This window comes from Cervus elaphus, chromosome 24 (assembly GCF_910594005.1).
Source record: "Cervus elaphus chromosome 24, mCerEla1.1, whole genome shotgun sequence".
In the NCBI taxonomy this organism is placed as follows: Eukaryota; Metazoa; Chordata; class Mammalia; order Artiodactyla; family Cervidae; genus Cervus; species Cervus elaphus.
In genome coordinates, this window is record NC_057838.1 from 68,064,939 (window position 1) to 68,086,284 (window position 21,346).

At 54.6% G+C, this 21,346-nt stretch overlaps 1 protein-coding gene across 5 annotated transcripts in view; it reads right to left on the reverse strand.

Annotated features, from left to right (window-relative positions):
* Nucleotides 1–1,271: 1,271 nt before the first annotated feature.
* Nucleotides 1,272–21,346, reverse strand: part of NR2C2 (nuclear receptor subfamily 2 group C member 2) — a 108,594-nt gene continuing 88,519 nt past the window's right edge. For 4 of the 5 annotated variants that reach the window (XM_043886027.1, XM_043886025.1, XM_043886024.1 and 1 more), the window contains 11 exons: nucleotides 20,147–20,249; nucleotides 17,963–18,142; nucleotides 17,133–17,280; nucleotides 16,363–16,456; nucleotides 13,618–13,751; nucleotides 12,531–12,708; nucleotides 11,612–11,733; nucleotides 10,879–11,018; nucleotides 9,704–9,841; nucleotides 8,289–8,394; nucleotides 1,272–6,913 (listed from right to left, as the gene is read on the reverse strand). In XM_043886027.1, the coding sequence (XP_043741962.1) occupies nucleotides 6,739–6,913; nucleotides 8,289–8,394; nucleotides 9,704–9,841; nucleotides 10,879–11,018; nucleotides 11,612–11,733; nucleotides 12,531–12,708; nucleotides 13,618–13,751; nucleotides 16,363–16,456; nucleotides 17,133–17,280; nucleotides 17,963–18,142; nucleotides 20,147–20,249 (1,518 nt within the window). In that variant the 3' untranslated portion in view covers nucleotides 1,272–6,738. The remainder of the gene's footprint in view (nucleotides 6,914–8,288; nucleotides 8,395–9,703; nucleotides 9,842–10,878; nucleotides 11,019–11,611; nucleotides 11,734–12,530; nucleotides 12,709–13,617; nucleotides 13,752–16,362; nucleotides 16,457–17,132; nucleotides 17,281–17,962; nucleotides 18,143–20,146; nucleotides 20,250–21,346) is intronic. The other variant, XR_006337529.1, reaches the window with a different exon arrangement.

Sequence of the window (21,346 nt, forward strand, 5' to 3'; positions counted from 1 at the left end):
GCGCTCCGCCTGCGCTCTGGTCGTGTTGGTTTCAGGCCTCAGGAGACAGGGCCTGGGCTGACCCCGAGCGCGCCGCGAGATGTTGTGTATAAACGTTGCAAATTTATCTCAGGATAATAGAAGTTTGGCGCTCTTCACGTTTGATGTTTGGGTGATGATTTACTGTGATTTTGTACCAAATCCGCCTTCATGGAGATGGTCTAAATGTGCGGGTCTGAGGAGGAATGGGCAGGTTCCGCAATGGCCACAGGCTTAACTGCTGGGGTGGTTTCACTGGAACCCAACCCCTCGGCGCCCTCCCCCACCGCCGCACCGGAGGGGAAAGCCTGTCCCCGGGGGGCCGGGGTCTCAGTCCCGCCCTGTTTCTGATACCACACCCGCTGAGTGTGGTTCAGGACGAGGCCGGCTGGGCTTGTCAGGGAGTGGGTTCCCTTCCCCTCGGTCTCCAGAGCGCAGTGAGACAGCCTCATGGGAACAGCCTTCCCCTCCATGGGCCACAAGAGCGCCCTAAGAAGGCTGCCAAGTAGGAGGATCACCCGGAACCAAGGCAGGTGCGGACCCCTCTCTAGAGAGAATGATGTCCAGCAGCTCAGGGGAAGGCGCTGCTGTTCTCCGGGGCTGTTTTGTAGGCAGCAGGTAACAGGCTGAATCAGCACTGCTGGGGGGCATTATTCTCTCCTATTTCCTACTTTAACAGGGACAAAAAGATGGGTTTAAAATGTGCAGGAAGCAATGGTAAGAGAAGATTGCTATGAGGATCTTATAATGGATATACTTTAATTTGCATAAGCAGTGTTCACTAGATGGTCTTTGGCCTTGTTCTCCTGAAGGTAACCCGTTTGAGTTCCATTTTGACTTCTACTTGGCAACGCCATTTAAAGCTATCATCCGGCTGCCAGTGGTTTCTGCCATGAGTTTGATTGGACCTCAGCATCCTCACCTGTAAAACGAGCCGTCAGATGACACCACAAGGGCTGGTCTTTTACCCCCTGGACCGCAGACAGCCTTCCAGGAAGCCTGGTTCTGCGCGTCCGTCTGTGCATCCGGCGGCACAGGCTGTGTTCTGCTGCTGAAAGCTGCGTGTGGCTTCTGAAGACGCCGAAGGGAGGGTCTCGCCAACGCCTCCCTTAAAGGTACTTGTGACGCAGCAGACCACAGAACACGGGGGGAGAGAGCTGTACGGCTCTGGCAGCCAGGTGCTCCTGGCCAACGACTGGGGTTCAGGGTTACTGATGTTGTTACCATTATGAGGAGAAATGAAAAGCAGGATATCCGTGCGTTACTAGTTTTTAATTCGCTTTAATAGTATAAACCTCATTTAGGTAGTAGTATTAAGCCACAACAATAATGCCACATTGAAACAGCATTTAATAAAATGCATAAAGCTAATTCATGCACTGCAATACTCTATATACAAACACAACAATGCAAATTCTTCTTCAAGACTGAAGACATTGATTAGATATAAAACTCAGTTTAAAAAGAACATGCTATTTTTTAAATGCCATCACATAAACAAAGCTGATTTTAAGCTACAGCTTTCAACAGATTTTAAACCTGGAATTAAAATGTGATGGCATAAACAATATATTCTATATTGTGAAGGGCAGAGGTTACAGAAACGGTCCCAAGAAAGTAACACCCAAATTTTCCTTTAACATACTTCTTTTAAAAGGGTTGGTAATGCAGGTACATTTTAACAGAGAGCTCTGAACTACAGGTAAAAACTATGGTTTGTACTATGAAAAATGTGCAGCTTTCAGGTATAAAACTAGTTGAACACTGGTTCACAAGATAACTGGGAGGATGGAGAGACTGTAGAAAAATACTCCAGCTCTTGAGTTGTGTGTGGCAGCAGCATTTGAGTCCGTGAGTGCTCTGGTTGTTAAAATAATTGATGACACGCTTTCTAAAGAAAAGCCGTTTTTTATACATTTCCAAATGTTACCCAAGTGCTAAGCTTTATCACAGTCTGTCAATCGATAAATATTGCTGAGCCTTTTTTCCTAGCGTATCTCAGACATTCTTCACCCCTAAAATACTCTTAAAACTGAGAGTTTACTCCTAGACTAGTTAAGGTAAATAGCCCCAAGGAGAACTCCTAAAGATTCACTTAGAGACTGCCAAGCTTCCACTTGTATTTTAACTGGAGAGCCCCCTTCTATAGTGTGATTGTCACAACAGGTAAGGACGTGGGAAAGGTCCGACCACCACTGGGTGAGGCCACTGAAGTAGCAGGAGCGTCGTCACATCAAAGCCACGGGAAGCCGAAGGCCGCACACCCACCGTCTCACAAAAGGCACTGAGGACTGCGGTCTCAATGAGCTGTTTCCAAACATTCCAATAAGCTTAGATTTTTTTTTAAGTAACCTGTGGTGTCTGAGTTTTCGTACTTATCTGGTGATTTCTTTCAGCAGGCCAGCTTTCAACCTTCCCGCCATTCAGGTCTCCTGCTTACAGGTGCGTGGGAAACTATCGCTGGGCCCTGGCTCCCGAGTGCGGTGTCTCGGCTTAAAGCTCGATTAACGGGGAGAATTCATCAGGACAGACCTGAACAGGGGAAATTTGGCATCTGTAGCATTAAGGTATCCAACTGTACTAGAATGCAGTTTTTATCTGAAATTTAAAAGTTTTAGAAACATAATTTATAGAAAGGAATAAGGGCAGTGAATTTTATTCACATGCTACAGTTACAGAAATATCTGTAATTTATATGCCAAAGGAGTTAGCCATCAACATTCATGCTTATTTTTAAAGAATGCTTGTTTTGCAGCTGTGGTAGAGAGATGGTCAGAGGCGGCATACACTGTCCGCTGAGTCCCAGAGCACGCGTGGGCTGTTCCCACCGCACCGGGAGTCAGGGCCCACCACACAGCCTGCTCTCGGTCGTGGGGGAGGCCAACACCACTACCTACCAAGGTCCTCCCGGTTAGGCCATAAATAGATGTATAACAACTAGGTTAAAGGTCCCCACCTCGTTTTGGACATTGGGATAAACTAATGTCTTCCAGCTTCCTGGCCCTGGTGGAGGGCGGGGCCTTTCCCAGCCAGGCTCACCCCAATGAAAATGTCAGCAAATCCATCCTTCTGCTGAGGGACCAAGGAACACCCACGTCAATGACTGTAGCAACTCTATCATAGATTCTCTGTAAAACGTAGGGGAAGGCTGGCTACGTGTCTGTATACATAATATACATCTATGTACACATATGCTATATACACTGTACATACAGAGAAGGTATAAACACATGTACATTCAGTCAGTCATACAAGCCTATAAATCTGTACACGCACAACGTTGCTGAAGGGACCCCAGGGCTGGACACACAGAAGTGCCCGTTAGCAGGAGGCACGGGTGAGGAAGCCCAGGACCCTGTGTACAAAAGACTCAGACCACTCTGTTGTGATGAGAGGCTGACTCTGCAAATCTGCATCAGAGTGAAGACATTTTCTAAGAGTCGCACAACCAGTGGAGAAGGGAAGTGGGACACTGGAGGGCGTGGGTGGCTGCCCAGCCTTGTCGGACCCTCCCGGGTGCGCAGGGCAGCGGCCTCCAAAGTCAAGATGCGCGCATCAGAAGATGCCACCTTCCCTGGACTCAGGAGAGCTGAAATGTCACCTGGAGCCCCACTGCACCCAAGGCCACTTCCCCTGGAAAACGGGCAGGATGCTCCCAGGCTCTCGTCCATCCTCAGGCCCTGGAAGTTGGGTCCTCAGCCAAGGGCTGCCTGGCGGGCAGAGGGCAGGGTGGAAGCAAGAGTGCTCTGCTGGGCGTTCCCCCAGAGGGCCAGGATAAAAGTAGCAGATACCGCGAGAGCCTGGTGAGTATTTGGCTCTGCCACCATGACCCTCGCCAGAGTCCACATTTAATACTGACAGGCTAGAGACCAGTCCCTCTCAAGGGTGATCACAGAACACCTCAGAGTGACTGCACATGAGACCAGATACGAAAACCCGGACCACAAAAGGACCCTGACCACAGCCTCCCGGCAGAGGTTAGAGAATAAATAAGGTAGCCACCCCCCTCGCCAAAAAAAAAAAAACAAAAAACCACACACACCTCTCTCAAAATCAGAAGGGCAGTAACACACTTCCTTAAAAATACTTTCCAGGAATACCTTGGAAAATGCCTGCTTGAGTAATTTGGTCTTTATATCGTCTTGTTATGTAATGAACTTGTAGTGAACTCCACACATTTCAACATGTAACTGTCCCCACCGTCTGAAACGCCCCTGAAGCAGAGCCCGCTTCCTCAGGAAGCATCACCGTGCGTCCATCCTCACCTCCCTCAGGGGCACTCGTCCCCTCTGCTCTGCGGCGGGGCCCCCAGACGGCGGGTGTCAACAGGCCACCAAGAACCCCATCCTGGCTGTTTCACTCAGATGCAGAGGCCGCTCTCCCTTCCCTGAAGCAGTCTCTCAAACCACTCACGGGTGAAGAGCCCTGTGAAAGTTGAGGATAAGTATTTGCTTCCAGTCTCTCTAATTTTTGACTTTGGGCTCCTCTTAGCCACTTTGACAGGAGAGGGATGAGCCTGCTGTCAAAGGTTTGAGATGATTGGGGGAGGTGAGAATTCAGGTAGTGTGGAGCCAATTTTTAAAGAAAAGGCCACTTCAAAGTAAGGCCAAGGCAATCTGGGACACGAAAGAGGAGTGTTCAAAGCCCAGAATGGTCCACTGGAGTCAGCCATCAGCAGCGTTGGGACTCAAGCGCAAGACCCGGTTAAAATCGGCGTTTCTCCCAGGGCGTCCTGCAGGCGCGGGGCACGTGCCTATCCCAGTGTTCACTGTCTCTCCGCCGTCCCACCTTCTACTCCCAGCCTGTCTCAACAGCACCTCAGCCCAGGTCTTGGCTAAGCTGTCCTAATACCTAAGGCCACCTGAATGTAAAGGCCTCACAGACACAGGACGATGCCCCAGAGAGCAGGCCAGTGTTGACCTTCTCACCATCACAGAGCGCTCAGACCCGAAAGATGTGACACAAGACGATGTGTGTTCCCAGGGAGCTGCTAGAGGAGCCTCAGACGTGCTTACATCAAAAATCAGAACAGACAAGTGTGCACCTCACTGTGTAAGACGTACACAAATGCTTCAGAATGCCTCTGCAAAAATGCTTCCCAAGCAGAAATGAAACAGACCCACCTTGGTCATCCTCTTGGCCAGTTTCCTATCTTAATTTTGAAACTTAAGTCACTTTGAAGTTAGAAAACCAAAATTGTAAGCTGCCAATATTAAATCCTTTCCATCATTTTACAATGGGTACTACACTTTCTCTAAGATATGCTTTAAAGCATGAACAGTAAATGATATAATTGATACAAACAAGAGTATCTGTAAGTTGGAGACACTGTTCCCACTTGATTCCCACTAATGACTAAGTGCTCCCGACAGCGACGGTGTGCCGTCTGGTCCTGCCATGGGCCCGTGCGGTGACCCGGCGTCACGCCACCCTGCTGCTCGCCTGCCCTGGGCCTAGGAGGTGCCATCTGATCCAAAGCTTTAGGAGATGCAAACCTGGCCTCGCTGCACTTCCTTAATCTGGGCCACACAGAGGGTGTGGACACCTGATGCTGCTTGCTTACAACCAGGGGGATTTACGAGCACTTTCCTCTAGGTAAACTTCCCAGTAACTGCATTCTGTTTTAATAAAACGACGGTCACTAAGGTGACTTTGGGGTTAAAGATTGTTTTTAAGGAGAAGGCAGCCTGCCTTTGATCCATCATCTCCAGGGGTCATCTGCAGACTCAGCCCCAGGGGACCCCAGTGTGCCGCGCCAGGACCATCGAGAAGCCCACGGCCCGAGGTGGTGCTGGGCCTGGAGACGAAGAGAGCCGTGCCGCGTGGCTCCACCGCGGATGTCACAGCCCTCCCGGCCCTCCCCCGAAGACATGTGGGCGGGAGGCCCCGACAAGGGTTCAGAAGGCCCACCTTGCACTTGCTGGGCAGACCACTCCGTCTGCCGTGAGCGGCAGAGGTGATGCAGCGATGTTTTCGGTTGCCGCAGGAGTTGGTGGTTGAATCCAGTTCTGAGAACCAGTCACGGAGGAGCCCGCGGAGGCCCATCACAGACCAGGGAATGCAGTCAGCATCTGCTCGGGCGAGGAAGCTTCCCGCTCAGCCCAGCACGCGTGTGCCGCCGCACTCCCGGGACCCGGCTCGAGGCCGGCAGCGTGTGCGCACGGTCAGGAATGACGCCTCGCTTCCTTACGCGTGAGTGATTGTCTCCTGTACCCTACTGCGTGTTCACAGAAACCATTAGCATTTCGGCAAAGACAGACACAGTTTCCATCTGCCCTGCACATTGGCAAGGTGTTGCTAACATCATACATCGATAAGTGCTTAGAAAGTGCTAGTATTATTACCCTGGTAATTAGTAGCTATTCCAAGGACATTTTAATATATACACACATACCGTTCTCTTAGGTTCTTTTAGTTTTAATACTAGTCTCTGACATTATAAAACTTTGCTTTTTTTTTGCCCTTTGAGAATTTCTGGATACAAATTGAGATAAAAGATTGTTTCAAAATCTGTTGCTTCATCAAAAGGCATTAAAACATTTCTTATGGCAGGAGAGGATCCTGCTAGTCTTTGAGTGGCTACTGTCTGGGACTAACAGCTAAGGAGAAGCCAGCTGGGGACAGCTAACGTGCTGGAGTACTTGCGCATACCAAACCCCACTACTCCACTGTCTGTCTGAGCGGCCCGGCAGCCGGCGCTCCTCGCAGGCCGGGCCTGCGCTATAGGCTGGCTCCGGTGATCTGGCCGTTATACTCCGCCGTCTCCATCTTGAGGATGTAGGGGATGATGCTGTCTATCGAAACATTACCAATGAGGCCAGTGAAAAACAGCTCTTCCGTTATGCTGGAACTCATCAGCCTGAGTGCCGGCAGGCGGACGAGAATGCGGGCCAACCTGTAAGAGGGGGGTTGTTAGAGGGGGCCGGGCCGCGGCACTTGAGGCTTCCCCCAGACAGGGCCTGTCTGCAGCCCTCGGGACCGAACCCAAAACCCACTGTCCACTCGTTTCAGTAGTTGCTCTTGTAGGGATTTATGATGAGTGCAATGATTACGTACCAATGTGTTCCCTTCGTTGTTTATAACAACTCTTCCCAACCCCACCAAAAAGAAAAACCTGGAAGCTTGTTAATGGAAGGTAGGTTAAACTAACGTGTCAAATCACTACACACATTAAGGAGGAGAATCAAAGTCTGTTCACTGGTAAGAATCCCATGACACACAGCTGAATAAGAACTTAAGAGCAGGATGCGCACCAGCATGAATAACATTTGGGTGTGCGTGTAAATAAAGTACTCGGAAGGACAGTCACAAAAATGCTAACTGTTGACCTCTGGGTATTGGGATTTTAAGTGATTTCATCGAAACTTTTTCTGTGTTGCTCTAATTTCCAGTGTTCACTTAGCATTATAATTAAAAGGAAAGCAGTGAGATGTTTATTCTGAAGGAACCCCAGGAGGGCACAGCACGGCCCTGTCCTGCGGCAACCCGGATGGGCCAGTCCACAGGCAGCGCCCAGAGGGGTGGGCGCCGGGACACTGTACTGCAGGGCACTTTCATCAGGAGGGAAATGATGGGGAAGTTGCGGCATCTCCTCAGCCACGGAAAACGACTCTAAGAATATATACATACTTGCTGAGTATTAAGTGAAAAAGATGCTAGTAGAAAATGGATCTTGCTTTGGCAAAAGCTGTGTCTGGCCATGGCAGCATGCCTAAAGCATGAGCAGGCTCTCTGCCAGCCACGCTGGGCACAGGTCCCTGAGGCCCAAACATGATAAACTTGCCCTTGAATAAAGGAGTTTTTAAAATACCAATTTACGCAGGGAGTGAATTATTTTGTACAACCCAATCGCGCTTTGTAGGGGTCGGATTTAGTTTGTCAATGGACTCTTCTGTCAAGCGCTCTAGCTAGCACTGTCTCCTCAGTAGGTGCAGAGCCAGGGTCAGAGCTGCTGACTCTTCTGGACTCGGGGGCGGTCTCACACACACTGTTAGCCCCAGAGGAGAGGATGACTCCCAACCCCTCGAATTAGAGGGGCAAGCCCAGGTCTTGCCCAGTCACCCAGCAACACGGGGACGGCCTGGGCTTCCTGATTCCTGGGCTTCCCCGGGGCTTCCTGGGCTTCCTCCGCAGTCCACGGTCACCGAGAAAACGCAAGCATTAACATGTGGTCACACAGAGGCTCTACCGGGCTGCCCGAAGCGGAAGGCCAGCGTAGCTGACATCTCAGCGAGGTCCAGCCTCGCCCCCGTCTCGCCTGTGTGCCTCACCGGTAGGTGTCTTCCGAGTAGGTCTTCTGAACGTAGTCCTGCAACTCCATCTGTGCCTTTTCTTGGAATTTTTCAATCTGGCTTGTGCTGGTCAAACCTGGATGATCTGAAGAAGAAAAGTACCCCAAATTGCCCTCTGTATTCGGAAAGCCTTGTGTGTGGACTTCTCAGTACTTATTTTTAATCAGACTTCTGGCAAACTTCTCAAGTGCGACAGACTGCGCTCCGGGGGCTGGTCTTGGTCAGACACTGCTGCTAGAACTCTGGTTTCTCCTCTGCTCTGCCAAGACCTGCAGGTTCCCAGGGGGGCCTGGCCCCGAGCGGGCACACCAGCCTCCGCAACCCCACCAGGGTTGGCTCTAGACCTGTGGCTTTCTACTCTAGGAAACACATACATGCGAAATCAGGAATCACCACCTGCTTTCTAGACACGTCATCACGTAGTGTCTCCCATTCTGTTAGCTATTTTCCTGTTTCTGAGTAGGCGGCTGGGAGGTGTGGGGTGGAGAGGTTAAGCTGGGTCCAACTTAACCCAGCGGCCTCTCAGGAGGCTCAGAGAGGATGGCTGAGGGGCGGCGAGTGAGGCTGGCTGCGGCCAGTCTCTCCCCGCGGTCCCGCCGCCGCCTCTGCTGTGACCACACACGGTCTTTGCTCTGCAGAGACAGTGGGTAAACGTGTGCAGGCTCTGTCTTTACTGGCCTGTGTGCTAACATACCTAAAACTTGGTGGAGAGCAAGACCAGAGCAGAGGGCAGTGGGTGCGGTCTAGCTGGCCCTCGGTAGTTACAGGGGATTGGTTCTGGGACCCCCGCGCACAGCAGATCCGCTGACGTCTTTTATGTTGAACATGCACATAACCTACACATGTCTGTCCGTATACTTTTAAATCCCCTCTGTGCTACTTTCGAACTCCTGGAACATTTTTTTCCTTGGATTTTTTTTTTTTTTTTTGGCCACACAGCATGTGGGAACTTGGTTCCCCAACCGGGGACTGAAGCTGGGCACCTGCGCTGGGAGCTCGGAGTCTCAACCACTGGACGGCCAGGGGAGGCCCTTTCCTTGAGTATTTCTGATTCGCGGTTGGTTGAATCCACCCAAGTGGAACCCGTGGATACAAAAGGCCAAATGTATACTCAATTTTGTAAGCTGTGGTCTCGTTTGGCCCATGAGATACAAATGATCCGTTTGTTAGGGTTCAAATGACATCTACTGAACACATGAAGATACTACAACATTGGGACTACTATATAAACAACTTTAAGAACTGTCCTGCTCACGTTAAGTAAGAGTGGGGACACGCAGCCGCGCGGGCCGGCAGGGCGCTCTGCCTGCTGACGGCCGGGCAACAGGCCCGCGTGCAGGGCCATCGGCAGACCCCGGTGGGGACCCGCCGCCAGTGGCCACCGCATGTCTTACCGGGGCTGAAGAGCACTATGGCCTTGAGGTAGGCGTACTCGTAGCCGTCCACGTCCAGCCTCGCCATGGTGTTACAGAACTCCTGCAGCTTCCAGATGTGCTCCATCACCTGCTTCACCCGGTCTCCAGAAAGTTTATCTAGAAATCAACACACACATCCTCTGAGAAAGGCTAGTAAGAACAGTAAGGGAGCTAGCTTCTTGAAGGGGACAGACTGGAAAAAATGAGAGAATTCACTTTTAAATGAAAACCCAGTTATCTCAAGAGCCCCATTTTGCAGCTGTAGGTGAGGTGGCTCCAGGCACCCAACTCCACTCCGCTGTCACCCCCACCCCTGGGACGGCCGACTCTCCCTGGGCGGCACCTGTGGCCCGCACGCGCCGAGGCCCACACGCCAGACCCTGTCAAGGCAGGCACTGAATAAACGTGCCGACCTGAACACCTCGGCATTTTTTAGTTGCTACAACAGTTTTATCTACTGTCTGATTTAGACTTCATGACAGTATACTGCTGAAGGCAGTGTTATTATGTTCAGTTAGAAAGAAAACTAAAGCTCATTTGTGAACAAATCTAAAACTCAATAAAATGTTACAGGTTACAAAAGTTACCTTTATGTAACTTCCGAAGGAAGTAACTAGAAAAACGAAGGTGTGACTAGGTGACTCACACCCGGTCTCCAACGCCGGGACGGCCAATGGGAAGAGCGGCCGGCTCCAGCGCGGCGACAGGTGTGATGCGCAGGGTCAGCCGAGACCCTGGGCAGCGCGGGCACCTGCCAGTCTTCCGGGCGCCGTGAGCACGCAGGGACCACGGGCTGCCTCCCAGCCCTGACGCCCCGACCTCACAGAGAGCCGTGCGTCCACCCACCCCCTGTGCGAGGGGGCCGTGGACCGGGCCCAGCGCTCCCACTTGCTGCTTCCCCAGGGTAAGGCAGGGACCTCCCTGGGACCTGGTCTCCCACACACCACCCCGAGGAACAGTTTCTAATCCACAGGCTCGTGAGGGTTTGTGAGCTGCACAAAAGGGTAACCTGTCCCTGAAGATGAAGACAGAGGCGGTGACTACTCTGAAAACAGTACTGAATGTCTGCATCAGAACTCAGCACCTTTTCCCTTTCATCTTCACAGGAAAAGCAGCAGGTGGGTAGGAATAGCCTGGGGCGGCACCGGCCCTACCTTCTTGGATGCTATTCTGCAGGTGGTTGACGATAGCGGCCAGGATGGTGGAGAGGCTCATGACCTGGGCGCACTGGGCCAGCCCGAGGGTGAAGAGCTCGTTCCAGCAGGCCCGCACCAGGCTGGTGTTGCAGTCCTGCCTGGGGACACAGAGGCAGGCTGGGCGTGGGGCCGCTGCCCCTGCCCCAAGCCCCGCACACCCCACCGAGTCCCATCGGCGTGCATGTGCCAGAGGCCTCTGGAGGGCTCAGGCCTGCTCTCCACGAACGCCGTGTCCACACGACTGGCCCGCCTGAAGTCCCTCTGAGGACAGCCTACTCTCAGCAGCCCTGGGTGGTTCTGTCCCCAGAGGCCGCAGTGACCAAGGGGAGCCCCCAAGGCTAGAGACATGTCGCTGCCCAGGGAGGGGTGGGGTCTCCACTCAGGACAGCGCGGGTGAGGCCCCCTGAGACCGTCTGTCATCCCAGAGGCCCCCAATGGGGGGCCCCCACCCTGGCCTCAAGACCTCGGAGCATCTGCCTTCCGTCCACTCTGTCCCTGCTCCCGGCACCACGCCTGAGGAGGCACAGTAAAGGCCGGGGAAGTCAGAGCCCTGGCAGCCAAGGTGGTCTCTTGCCACCCGTCTGCTGACTATTTATTCACAGGAGCTCACTGGGGGGCCCTCAGGCCCCCCCAGGCCGTTCCTAGCGCGGGGGAGGTCCTGCCAGGGTCACGAGGGGGAAGAGTCACTCACCCGAGGGCCTGGAAGGCGGGGATGGACCTGGCCCAGTGCATGGAGAGGAAGAGCAGGCGGGAGGCTGACTCGCAGATGTAGTGCACGTTGAGGTACTCGGGCATCGGGCTGGGCATTGTGAGCTGCAGGAGAGGGCACACGGCCCGGGGCCTGTCAGCACCCAGCCCCACGCGGACCCCCCCCACGGGGCGGGCCCGCCCAGTGAGCTAGGGTCTGACAGGCCTGGAGTTGGGGGACGGGGCCAGCTCATCCACAAGGACATGTTTCCCAACGCTGCCTCCCTGCACTGGTACTGGTTCTCAGCATTTCCACTCAGAGCCACGGGTTCAGGTCTAACTCCAGTGGGAGTGAGCCGGCAGGCGGCCTCAGGGAACAGCGAGGGAGAGCAGAGCAGAGCCTGGGGGGCGGGCTGGGACCCAGGACCCCTCTGTCCCGGAAGGGCTCGACTGCCTCTGCAGCTGGAATCCCCCCAGGGACCCTTGCCCTTGGACCCCTGGGCAGCTGTGGGCAGGGACTCACGTGTTCCTAGGTGGCTGACCAGACCATTCTAGTGGAGAACACTGAGGAACTGAAGACTCAGTCTGCAGACCTCGAGACTGGGGCGCTCAGGGAGCCTGGGAGTGAGTGTCCTCAAGAGAGGTGAGGCTCGGGAGGTGAGTGCTGAGGGCAGCCCTGGGGACCTGACCAGCCTCCAGGCGTATCTGAGCGCTACTTTCTGTGGCCCCATTGGGCGGGAGGGCAGAAGGCAGGACAGCCCGCCTCGGCCTGTCTTGGCGGCGACAGGAGACCACGCCGCCCCAGGGTCAGCGGCAGAGCCAGACGGCCAGGTGAGCAAAGACGGGCGAGAAGGCTGCCACCACCTGATGGGCTCACTTCCAGGTCTGGTTTTTAACCACGGCCGGCAGGTGGAAGCCCTCACCTTAAACGTGACGTGAGTGTCTGAGAGGAGGGGGCCCTCGACCTCGATGATGGGCGTGGACTGGTCTCTGCTGATGACGTGGATGCCCCCGCCGCCGCCGCCGTCGATCCCGTCTGCCAGGCTCGGAGGCGAGGCGCTGTCTGCGGTGTTAAGTGCTTTTGCTAAGGTATCGAATGCCCTGCAAGCAGAAAGGGAGCGAGCGTGTGCTGAAAGTCCAGCTTCTAGGAGGAGCGCTCTAGCTGAGACGTCCTTTGGGAAAACAGCACAGCGGGAGAAAGACAGTTAACTCTGCCTGAGAGGAGGAGCAGTGGCCGTCACATGTGTCTCCACACGGTCTCAGACAGGAAGCTAGACGTTATTTGTTCTCACACGTAATTTCTGTTTTACAGAAATACTCTCCAAGGTGGAATTCCCTCCGTCTCAGAGATGTGAGTGCTAACTCTGTCAAAACCACCAGGAGTTAAGTGCTAGAACTGGAATTTGGCCTAACTCACATTCCGCTCCCTTTCCACTGGATCCAGAGTGGCATCTTCTACCAGACCACAAGGGAACCTGAGGACTGCTGCCGCTGAGTGGCCCCCGCCTGGCCGGGCATGACGGGCAGGAGCGGCAGGTCCAACGGAACAGGAGCAAACCCACAGCCCGGCTGCAGGGCGTGTAACCTGGCAAGGGGCACAGGCGTCCAACCAGCCGGCGCCATCTCACCGTCAGTATCCGTCTACCCTGAGGGGTCTATCTCCGCTCTGGACTCACTACTTGAGACAAATAGGCTAACACACAAGCAAGAACGGGACTGCACTGTTGACGTTTAGGTCCCATAACCAGTGACAAGTGTGCTTGGACTTTAAGCTGTCCCTGAATCACTCAGTCTCCTTCATCATCTGGAAGGAAGAGTTTTCACACTGTTTTGTATCCCGTAACGTAAGCAGGTCCACATCCCCACAGTGAAAACGAAGCAGACAGACACGCAGGGGCCTGTGACAATTCTGCAGTCCGTCATCAGACGGGGTGGGCATCAACATGCTGCCAGCCACCCTCGCGCGCAGGGGCTGTGTGTCGGGAGGCGCCTCCGCTCACCGGCTCGTACCGAGTAATCTCACTGGCAGACTGGTCCTCCGGCTGCATTTCTGAGCTGTCACCGTTGTTGAGGGATTCACTGAGGTTTGCGAGGGAAGTGACGACGTTTGCCAGTGTGCCCAGGGCGCCCTGGCTTGTTTCAGCCTGTTACCCGGAAAACAGTGATATTAAAGGGGAACGAACACACACACACACACACACACACGACTCTCAGAGAAATGAAGGGATAACTTTGTTTTGAAAGCAGCTGCTATGGAGGTGTGACTACGATGGGCAGTGAGAGGAATTGGGGGATAAAACAGTTCTGTATCTTGATTGTGATGGTAGTTACACAGACCTACACACGACATAAAACGACAGAACAAAGTGACAGATAAAATGACATCCAGGTAAGCTGGATGTCACCAAAGTTTAAACCTTTGTGTTTCAAAAGATTATCAATAAAGTAAAAAGACAACTTCTCTCCTCCCCCACACAAAAGACAACCCACAAAATGAGAGGAACTTTTTGCAAATTATACATCTGATAATGGTTTAGTAGCCAGAATAGCTATAAGAACTCCTACAGCTCAATAACAGAAAAACAAATAAGCTGGTTAAAAATGCAAATAAAAACTATAACGAGATGTCACATCACGCAGACTAGGATGGTCACAGTCAAAAGACGTAATATCGAGTGCTGGCAAGGGCGTGGAGAAAATGGGGGTCCTCACACACTGCGGTGGGAATACAAAATGGTGCAGCTGCTGTGGAAGACAGTCTGGCAGCTCTTCAAAAATCTAAACGTACAGTTGTTACATGACCACAGAGATTTCATTCCTAGGTACATATGTGAGAGAAGTTAAAATATACGTGCACAAAGAAGCTTGTACACAGTGTTCACAGCAGCATCATTGCTAAGAGGCAAAAAGCAGGAACAACGCAAGTTCATCAGCTGCCGAACGGATAAACCACACAGGACACAGCTGTTTATCGGCACATTACTGGGGAACAAGAAGGAAGGAAGAACTGACAGGCCAGGACGGGGTGCACCTCGAGAACACCCCACTACAGAAAGAGCCGGTCACAGAGGCCAGGTGTCACGCAGCGCCCTCTGTGTGACGGCCCAGTGCTGAGAGAACCCCAGCCAGAGGCACACGAGGGGCTGACGGGCTGGGAGCAGAGAAGGGCAGTGACTGCTTACAGGGCTCAGTCTGCCTCCGGCTGATGGGATGCTCCAGCGTTAGTAGGCACGGCTGTAACAGTTATGGTAATATACTGAAAACCACAGATTATATGCCTAAAGGGTAAATTTTTCAGGTGTGGGAATTAATATCTCAACTTTTTAAAAAAGAAAGCCAAAAAATAGACAAATAAACAAATCAAGGTACATAAACAAAAACGTCCGCTGTGTCTTGATTATAAACGTGAAAGACCAGAATCTGCAGAGAAGATCATCAACAGAGAAGTGGTAAGTCACAAAGCCACCACGTACCAGAATACAGACCTGCTGTCTCCATCGCGTGAGCACAGCACACGACAGACACGCGCGGGGAGACGCCCCGCGCCTGCGCCCGCCCTGCGCCCACACCCGCCCGCGCGCCCTCGGCCCTGAGCTACTGCCCTGCAGGACGGAGCCCTGCGGACGGAGGGCGCGAAGGGAGCGTGGGTCTCGGTGGTGTTTTCCAGATACCATTACTTTTACTCAGAGTAAATGATTCTGAATGTGTAACTATCTCACAGGAAAGAGTTCCGCGATCAGCTCCTGAGAACAGCCGCCTTCAGGGCTCCGTGCGCGCCCCGTCACCCGACAAGCCTCGGGCGGTCCTGTCGCCCCCGTGCGGGAGGAAGGGCGCGGCGCACCGCCTGTGTCCCCAGCACACTTCACCCCGACCGCCCAGCCTGTCTGTGCTCCTTCTCCCCAGCCAACTCCGCGCCGCTAGCAGTGGCAGAGCGGGTGCTGCACGCTTCATGGAGCTGACCTCCTCGAGGTTCCGGCACCCCCGCCTGCTGTGTGCCGGCTCTGGCCCGGCCTCGGGGCAGGCGGCACACGGGGCGGGGGCGCGGCCATCGGGCCTCAGCGGCCCTCAGCCTTCGTTCCCCTCCCCTGGCCCCAGGAGGACACCGCAGGACGCACCGCGTGTGCACGAGCAGACGGGGCCCCGGGGCCCAGCTCCGGCTCTGAGGGGGACAGTGAGGCCAGCCCTGTCGGCTCGGGGCTCCTTCTGGAGCGGCCCCTCGGGCTCACTGCAGCTGCCGGCCCCGTCACCCGGGCTGTGGCAGGGACTGCAGTCAGAGACACTGCGCCCCTTGCCTGGATAAAGCCCTCTCCTCAGCGTCCTCCACAGGAGGCTGCCAGTGTCTCTGTCTGCAAACTGGGCTCCCTGGAGCAGCCTCGCTCTGTCCCTGTCAGAGCCGTCAGGACCCCGGCGGGACTTCTTCCTGCGGTCACCCACTACAGCGGAACCAGGGGCTGCACCAAAGGCCATCCTACGAGAGGCAGCACCTCCTCAGCCTGCCAGCAGCCTGCCCAAGTGCACTACCGGGGGAGAGACCTCAGAAGGAAGGAGAACCACAGAACGTTCACCAAGTCGAACTCTAGCTCCTGACACGCTGTGCCCGCGAGCAGCCCGCCCTGCCGGCTGGCCCGTCACGACACGGCTGTCCCAAGGACACGGAGGTGGGGAGGGCACACCCTCCACCCGCCAGCGGGCGCTGGCGTCAGAGAAGCACGCATGTGGAGACAGAGGGCGGGAAGGGCGCGAGCGCGACGTCACCTTGCAGTCCGTGGCCAGGAGAACCGTTCCGTCCTCACGGATCAGAGGCTGCTGGATGTTCACAAGCATCCCTGGATCAAGAAGACCTGTTTGTCTAGTTAAGACATAAAGAAACCCAGAGTAGCTTCCAGCGTTTAGTGCAGAGTTCACGCGGCACTGACCCTGCGCGTCTGCGGGGCCAGGCAGGAGGATGCGCTCACCTGCTCGGCGCCCAGCGAGCCGCCAGCCCTGCTCTGCAAGGAGACGCGCTCGGAGCCGGGCCTGCCCGAGACAGGACGCAGACGCGCCTCCCCGCCTCTACCAGTGATGCCGCCTGACCGCGGAGCACCAGCAGGGGAGGCCCAGCTCTGGGGCTCGCCACAGCACAAAACAGGGATTCCCGTTTCCCTCTGCTTGTCTACAGTGAGGTTTTAGAGGTCACGTTAAATACAGCAAATAAACTGACCCCACGGCACTGTCCAGACCACACCTGGATCTCAGGCCTTTTATCTCTACTGCCAGAGCTCCGATCCTGACTCATGGAACAACCGTTTTCCTGCGTGGATGATATCTGAACTACAGCACGTCATCCGAGCCCCTGAGACAGGAAGCTCTGACCCCATCCTGACCCCCCTCCTGAGTCCACCCTCTGCGGGCCTGTCCAGGGCTATGACCGCAGCAGCTCCAACAAGGTGGGCTGACACCTGCAGGCGGGCTGTCAGCCCCCACAGGGAGCACCGGCGCCTCCCGTGTCAGCCCCAGGGGCCCCCAGGCTGCTCACGGGCACTGACCTCGCCCCGTCCTTCTCGGCCACGAACGTCGGCGTGGCTATCAGAGGACTCCGCAGGTCCTTCCGGATGTAGATCTTCTCAGTGGACGCAGCACAATTGCTTGGTTTCTCCCGCTGCACGTCAAAGGGTTTCCGTTCACTCTGCACAGCTTAAGTGACAACAGAGACACCCGTGTTGAGAGGAAAGAGCCACACCCATAAAAGCCACGCCCTCTGGGGGGAGGTGGGGTCCCCTCGACCAAGCTGGCCGCTGTGGGGATGATAAGCTCCACGGCAGACATGCCTGGCCCAGCTTCCACTGGGGACTCTGGATGCTCGCAGGATTCTCTCCCGGGGGAGAAAGAGCCCCTCAAGTGGGCCCGACAGAGCTGCCCACGCCGCCCGGGGCGGAGGTCACAGCAGCCGCCTCTCCCTTCGGTGTCCGGTGCGAGTGCACACACGCGTGCCAGAAGCCACCAGACAGACCTCCTCGGGGGAAGAGGGGAGCCAGGCGCGGCAGGACAAGCGCGCCACTTCACAGGCGGGACCGGAGGATCCGAGGCCGCGTGCCGTGCCCAGGCCCCCCAGCGCCCGGGGCAGGGCCGGGGCTGCGTTCTCTCGGCTTCACCCCAGAGCCTGTGTCTGCTCCCCACACACACGCTGGCTCCCGCACGTCGGGACGAGGTTTTCAGTGTGGGAACTGACCCTGCCCAGCGGCGGCGTCACCACACCACCGAGCTGGCCCAGAGGGTGAACCGGAACGAAGCCGGCGGACACGGTCTCCTTGGTATATCTCCGAGACCTCCCGTTCTCCCTCTTGTTAAGCTTGTGGGCGTGAGCCCTGTTACTCACACTCCATCTTCATGCCCATCTCCAAGCACTTCTTCAGCCTGCAAAACTGGCAGCGGTTCCGGTGGTGTTTGTTGATGATGCAGTCTTGGCTGCTCCGGCAGCTGTAGGTCAGGTTTTTCCTCACGCTCCTTTTGAAGAAACCTTTGCAGCCCTCACAGCTGACAGCCCCATAGTGGCGGCCTGAAAGAGGAAGGCACGTCTGTGGGCCTGGTGTGTGGGCTCCCGTGCTGGCAGCCACAGGCCAACCGCAGGCCTGAGCACTACGCGGGCCCCTGGGCCTACACGCTCTCCTCCCACCTTCAGAGGGGCCAGCGAGGCCATGACGCAGGCCGCAAGCCCGGACACGGCACGCGGCGCTGGCAGACGGCGTGGCTGAGCTCGGCACCTGTCAGGGCCCGCGGAGAGGGCTGGGCGGGCGGCCCGGCTGGGAAGCCCTCAGCTGCCCTGTCCCACCGGGAGCCGCGGAGCTGACAGCAGCCCGTGCTTCCTCAGCCCCCGGGTCTCAGCCCACGTTCACTGCCTCTGTGAGTCCCGTCCTTGCTGTAGACGGACCTGGGGGCGGGGGCGTGACCAGAGGACGCAGCGTGGGGGCTGTGACCGCGCGGCCAGGCCCCAGGAAGGCCACCATGCCTGCGGCCCACGGGGGTCCCCAGTCCTCGAGACACACGCCCCGAACACAGCTCTTTATTCTGAGCTTGTTTACTCTGCGGTCTCTGAATTCTGACTCCCTCCCACATGAAAGGGTCCCGTCAGTTTACCTGTCCTCACAGCCCCAGCGGGAACGGACTCCGGCACGCTCCCCTGTAACCCAGGGTCACGACTACACTGCAGGGTCAGCGTTCACACGGTCACTGGGGACAGCAGCTGCAGAGCAACCCACCGCCCTCAGCTCTGACGTATGAGGCCCTTCTCCAGCCATGCAGCTGGGGGCCCCAACTGTGGGCCTCTAACAACAGTGGTGCTGAACTGACTCTGCACACATCATTTTCTCTTCCCTGCAGTGGATTTCCTTGGGCTCTCGAGGCCGTAGAGTGACCTCTCACATCTGGAGACAAAGGCACTGCAAGCCTGTGGTGAGCTTTAAGCCCAGAAGGGGGAAGCTGAGCAGATTCTGTGGCCTCTGGCATGCTGAAGCTTCATTCATTTGCTCAAATCTTTCCAGTGTCTCTCCTTGTTGAGCAAGAAGATGGGGATACAGAGATGCAGGGGTCAGACAGGCCTGTCAGGAAGTGACTAGAAAAGAGCACATCCAGTGCCCAGAGGTCTGAACACAAGGGCAAGAGGACAAAGGCTGCGCGGGAGGCTCAGAGAAGGGAGCGCGCTGCGGCAGGAGCGGGCAAGGCTGGAGCGGACCTTCCTGGCCGGGGCTTGTCTTCCTCTTCAGAGGCTTGGCTCACCTGGCTTTTGCAAACCAGGGCCACCAAGTACCCAAAGCTGCTAAGGATGCAGAGCACGGTCAGTGTCCCCGGCATCAGTACCCTCGACGGCCCCCGCCGGGGCCAGGCCTCTTCTCAAGTCCCCTCGTCCCCTCCCGACCACGGAGGCCCAGGAGTGTGTCCCCAGAGACACGGGGGCCGTGCGCGTTATGCTCCCCGGGCTGGGCCGCCAGCTGGACCCCCCTTTTCTTTATCCGACAGCACATGCTCAACCACCGAGGTCACGAATGTGACTCCAAGCCTTTCCTGACCTGGGACTCCAGCCGTAGGGCATGTTCCCTCCTGTTTATCACCTGGGTGACAGTGAGGGCATGAGACGGAGCTGCCGTGAGGACCAGGGAGGACGGACAGCAGGCACATCCTGTGAAACTGCGAAGCACTGGACAGATGGTAACTACGCTCATGACTGGTTACTTTTTTTTTTTGGGCCATAAGGTATGTGGGATCTTAGTTCCCTAACCAGAAATCAAACCCAGTGGAGGCATGGTTTTAATCACTGGACCATGAGGGAAGTCTTGATTACCTTCTTACTAGTACAAAGATAATCAACATTGAACCATGATTTACAAATCACAGACTCAGTTTCTTGACTTTTTCTTTTGATTCCTATAATCTGACAACCTGATCTGCTTATGGACATCATCATTCCAATAAAGAAAAGTACAGTCACATTTTGACCCCCCCGCACCCGGATCTGGTCGTGATGTTGGCCCCCGAGGTGCACCCAGCTTGACCACCGCTTACTTACCTGAGGCTTTGTCGCCGCACACCACACAGTACTCTACCACCTGGGGCCTCTGGACGTCGGTCTTCCCCAGCAAACGCTCCACAGAAGCAGAGTCCGTGACGATCTAAGAATAAACAGGAAATAACATGATGAATACACAGAAGAACAGTACAAAAAAGATCTTCATGACCTAGATAACCATGATGGTGTGATCACTCACCTAGAGCCAGACATCTGGAATGCAAAGTCAAGTGGGCCTTAGGAAGGATCACTATGAACAAAGCTATTGGAGGTGATGGAATTCCAGTTGAGCTATTTCAAATCCTGAGAGATGATGCTGTCAAAGTGCTGTACTCAATATGCCAGCAAATTTGGAAAACTGAGCAGTGGCCACGGGACTGGAAAAGGTCAGTTTTCATTCCAATCCCAAAGAAAGGCAATGCCAAAGAACGCTCAAACTACCACACAATTACACTCACCTCACACGCTAGTAAAGTAATGCTCAAAATTCTCCAAGCCAGGCTTCAGCAATACATGAACCATGAACTTCCAGATGTTCAAGCTGGATTTATAAAAGGCAGAAGAACCAGAGATCAAATTGCCAACATCCGCTGGATCATTGAAAAAGCCAGAGAGTTCCAGAAAAACATGTATTTCTGCTTTATTGACTATGTCAAAGCCTTTGACTGTGTGGATCACAATAAACTGTGGAAAATTCTTAAAGAGATGCGAATACCAGACCATCAGACCTGCCTCCTGAGAAATCTGTATGCAGGTCAAGAAGCAAGAATTTAAACTGGACATGTAATAACAGACCGGTTCAAACTTGGGAAAGGAGTTATGTCAAGGTTGTATATTGTCACCCTGCTTATTTAACTTACATGCAGTGTACATCATGTGAAATGCTGGGCTGGGTGAAGCACAGCTGGAATCAAGACTTCTGGGAGAAATCTCAATAACCTCAAATACGCAGATGACACCAACCTTGTGGCAGAAAGCGAAGAAGAACTAAAGAGCCTCTTGAAGGTGAAAGAGGAGTGAAAAAGTTGGTTTAAACCTCAACATTCAGAAAACATTCATGAAAGATCATGGCATCTGGTCCCATCACTTCATGGCAAATAGATGGGAAAACAGTGGAAACAGTTGATAGACTTTATTTTCTTGGGCTCCAAAATCACTGCTGATGGCTGACAGCAGCCATGAAATTAAAAGACACTTGCT